General features: G+C 41.6%; 2 protein-coding genes across 3 annotated transcripts in view; one reads left to right on the top strand and one right to left on the bottom strand.

Moving 5' to 3' along the window:
• ASB3 (ankyrin repeat and SOCS box containing 3) overlaps positions 1 to 3,832 on the bottom strand; it is a 112,669-nt gene that overhangs the window by 88,706 nt on the left and 20,131 nt on the right. The window lies entirely within an intron of this gene.
• The window catches only part of CHAC2 (ChaC cation transport regulator homolog 2), a 31,903-nt gene that overhangs the window by 21,486 nt on the left and 6,585 nt on the right, over positions 1 to 3,832 (top strand). The window contains exon 3 of one of the 2 annotated variants that reach the window (XM_019549306.1): positions 3,389 to 3,826. The exons of the other annotated variant lie outside the window; for it this stretch is intronic. Within the exon in view, the coding sequence (XP_019404851.1) occupies positions 3,389 to 3,772 (384 nt within the window). The 3' untranslated portion in view covers positions 3,773 to 3,826. Of the gene's footprint in view, positions 1 to 3,388; positions 3,827 to 3,832 lie in introns of those variants that run through there. 2 annotated transcript variants of the gene reach the window in all.

Raw genomic sequence — 3,832 nt, 5'->3', positions numbered from 1 at the left:
GCTCCCCAGTCAACCCCCCCCACACACACACACACAGCCCAGCCTCCCGGCAATTAAAACAAAAACAACAAAAAAATGCCCCGCACTCACCAGCTACAGGAGCGGGGATCAGGGCCTCTGGGTGCTTGTGGCAGAGCCCCCTGCCCTGCGCAGTGTGGGGCAGTGGGAATCACCCTCCCCACCTGGTACCCATGCGGCAGCTGCCACATGGTGCAGGCACAGCTTGGCAGGGTGCCATGCACTGCCTGGGAGCTGGGGTCACTGGAGCTGGGCTCCAGCTAATACATGGAGCTGCCCCAGCTCCCAGACAGTGCGTGGTGCCCTGCAGAGCCATGCTGCAACTGCACCATGGGGCAGCTGCCGCACAGATGCCAGGTAGAGGGGAGGGCGATCCCCACTGCCCCTCCCACTGCGCAGTGGGGCTCTACCATGAGCACCCAGAGGCCCCAATCCCTGCTGCCAGAGCTGATGAGTACAAGACTTTAAGTGCTGGGAGGCTGTCGCTGGGCAGGGGATGGGGCTGGGCAAGGCAGCCATGGGGGCTTCTCCCACAGCTCCCCCCACCCAGGGATAGGCAGGCACAGCCGGAGGAGCCACAGGAAAACTTGCAGCCACTCGGCTGTGCCTGCCTCTCCCTGACCAATCCGAATCTCTTCAAATCTTTCCCAAATCAATTCGGAGGCTTTGGATTCAATTTGAATCTTGTAATAGGTCTCCTGATTCAATTCGGATTCAGAGATTTGGCCCCAAATCTCCTCCTAATTGAGTCAGCTACCAAAGCTTTGCACAGCCCTACTATTAAATCAGGGCACAATACCTGTAAAGCTGATGCTTCCCTAGAATGGTAGCCACAGATAAAGGTAAATGTAACAGTAATCATAAACTTAACTGTTTTGTAGTTGGCAAAATAAGAGAACTGCAGTACAGGGACTGTCATGACTTTCTGTATCTTTCTGGTGTTTTCCACACCATAGTACTACTATTGGACACCATTATATTACAGGGAGACCCATATGAGCAAAGACTGGTTATGCATTTTCACTTTAATTGTACTGATAGACAAACTTCTTTGTTACTCCAGCAGTCTCTTTCCCCAGAGGAAATAATCAATTTATATTTTTAATTGCGACTCCAGGGCTATCCATCTTAACATATTATAGACAAACCATCAGCTGATGTAATATAATTGATCTGTTTCTATTAAAATTCTGCACAAGGTGCTTTGAAACAAGAATAAATTCATAAAAGTAACATTCATTTGAAAGTATCTTAGAATTAATTTAAGTTTCTCCTTTTTAAAATTTCCACTTCATGACAAAAGGAAGCAAGGAAAGGAAGAGAGAAATTTTTCTTTGAAACCTTGCCATTGTCAGATATAATCCTCTCTCTTTTGATGCATCTGATGCATGGCTTTCCTAGATACAAAACCAAATAAATACACTTTGGTTAATACAGCATTAAGTGCTGTTGCAACAAGAATATATACATTATGCTTTATGCACACTCACACATTCTAATTGTGTCTACATCAGAGCATGAATAATCAGCATAGTTAGTTCAAGAGCTCTGTGAATAGCAGCAGACTTGAGCTTAGAAATGAGCAAGCTTCCTGCATCTGAACCCTTAGAGCTTATTCACATAACAAAGTTGAAGCTTGGGAAGGTAAGTTAGGTTGGGAATGTGTAATTTGGTATGCCTCATCTTGAAGGGCCAAGACAAAGTTACAATTAACTAAAAGGGAAATAAAATAGAAAAGTTTCTTTGACCCCCTAAAAAAAGGTAAGGAAATAACATAGAATTCAAGACAGGATAAGTAACTGTTACAATGCAATAGTTTCTTTTTCTAACTGAAATATAAATTGCATTTGTTTTGTTTTAACTTCTTTCATCATAAAAGATTACTTTGGCTAAAATATGGTCTGTTAGCTGTAAAATTCAAAAACTTCTACAACTGATTTCCCCAAGAGCAGCTGAAGTACAACATTAGTTGAAGACGGTCTAATGTAAAAATCACACATCTGTTTCTATCACCTTGTTGCCTAAGTGCCAACAATTTGCGCACCAGTTTAGTGCCAGAGAAAATGATTATTCCTGTGCTCTTCTGCAAAGCATTATGACTTTTCTTCACCTACTGAAAAGCTGCAGGGGACCAAACAGATAGAGAATATACTGGAAAAAGGTGCAAAACAATTTAAGTCTGCATCGGGGATGGAGACAACCAGACACTGACTCCCTACAAGTGCCACAGCATAGCACTGATGTCACTGTACTCTATGCAGAACTCCCCTGATTATGTCAGTAGGGTTTGTCTATGTGAAAACAGGTAAAGGAAGGCAAGTGCCTTCCTTAAACTATAATTAAATAAAACTCTGGGAATCATGGCTTTGAAGACATCAAAATTGTTAAACTTCAAAACTGTTAATGTCAATTCTGATAACAACACTGTTGGATGCTCCATAATAGAAGGTTTAGATGGAAAATTAAGTCTGAAGTGTAATCTGGTGGTCTCATTGGGTGTTTATGCACGTGCTCCAGGAGTGGGGGGCGCTTTAATTAGAGTGGCTCTTGTAAATCCCCTATCCAATAGCCACTCTAATTAAAGTGCCCAGAGCATCTTGTGTATCAGCATCCCTGCGCTTCAAAATGGTGGTTGGGGGCACTTTAATACTCACTGAATAAGCTTTAGATAAAGCACCCCCACCACCATTTTGAAGCTCAGGGACACCAATAGAGACAGAGGAGGTTGCTGGAGTGTGGTAATTGCCATACTCCAGCAGACTCAGTTAACTGACTCTGCTCCAAAGCACTGGAATAGGCACCCTTCTTTTTTAATCCTATACACTTGTAGCACCTATAATACACACATCCTGTAGAATATTTATTTCAGAATAAAGTACTCTAAAGTAAGAAACACCTAAAAACTTTCAATCTACCAGTCCAAGAAACTTATCTTTAAATCTGTTATTTTGGTGCAGTTGGGAAACTTTAATTTTGTACTTGAATGAACTGTTTAGCTGCCATTCACTAAGTGGTATTAGCCTCAGTCTTTACTGCATTAAATGAGTTGCAATTCCTGGAGGACCTGTCTCTGCAAGTAGAAATAACTGTGTTAAGTTCTTCAGTTCCTAAGCTGGGTCCATCATCAGCAACAGAATGCACAAAGAATTCTGTAAAATTATTATATTTCAATTAAAAGCTGCTAAGCAAAACGCAACCATTTGATTTAGGAAAACACAGCACAAAGTAGTAACTGGTTGCAGGAAGCAACTGCAACCTAGGAGGATTTTAATTCTAAGTTTCTTAAAGAGTTTTATTGACAAAAACGGTGATTTGCTAGAGCCTTTTTAACGTTACTTCAGTTTACCCCTATGGTTATGTTCTTCAACAGGGCTGCGTATGGGGTGTTGCTTACAGACTGCCCTCAGGACAAGAATGTCAAGTAAAGGCATACCTTGACTTCAGGGAGAAAGGAGGCTACAGAACAACAGCTGTCACTTTCTATCCAAAAGATCCCTCAATAAAACCATTTAATGTATTATTATATATTGGAACTTATGATAATCCTAACTACCTTGGTCCAGCACCTCTGGAAGAAATTGCTGAACAAATTCTTAATGCAGTTGGTCCTAGTGGAAGAAACACAGAATACCTGTTTGAACTTGCCAGTTCCATGAGAAGTCTTGTACCAGAAGATGCAGATGAACATCTCTTCTCTTTAGAGAAATTAGTAAAGGAGCTTTTGAAAAAACACCAAAACTTCAATTGTACATAAAAAATAATTTCAATGTCAAATGGCCTCTATCCATCTTCAGAACAATTGCTTCATTGCACA

The sequence above is a fragment of the Crocodylus porosus genome, unplaced genomic scaffold (assembly GCF_001723895.1).
Source record: "Crocodylus porosus isolate Cpor-Errol unplaced genomic scaffold, CroPor_comp1, whole genome shotgun sequence".
In the NCBI taxonomy this organism is placed as follows: Eukaryota; Metazoa; Chordata; order Crocodylia; family Crocodylidae; genus Crocodylus; species Crocodylus porosus.
This window is presented reverse-complemented; position numbering and strand designations above follow the sequence as displayed.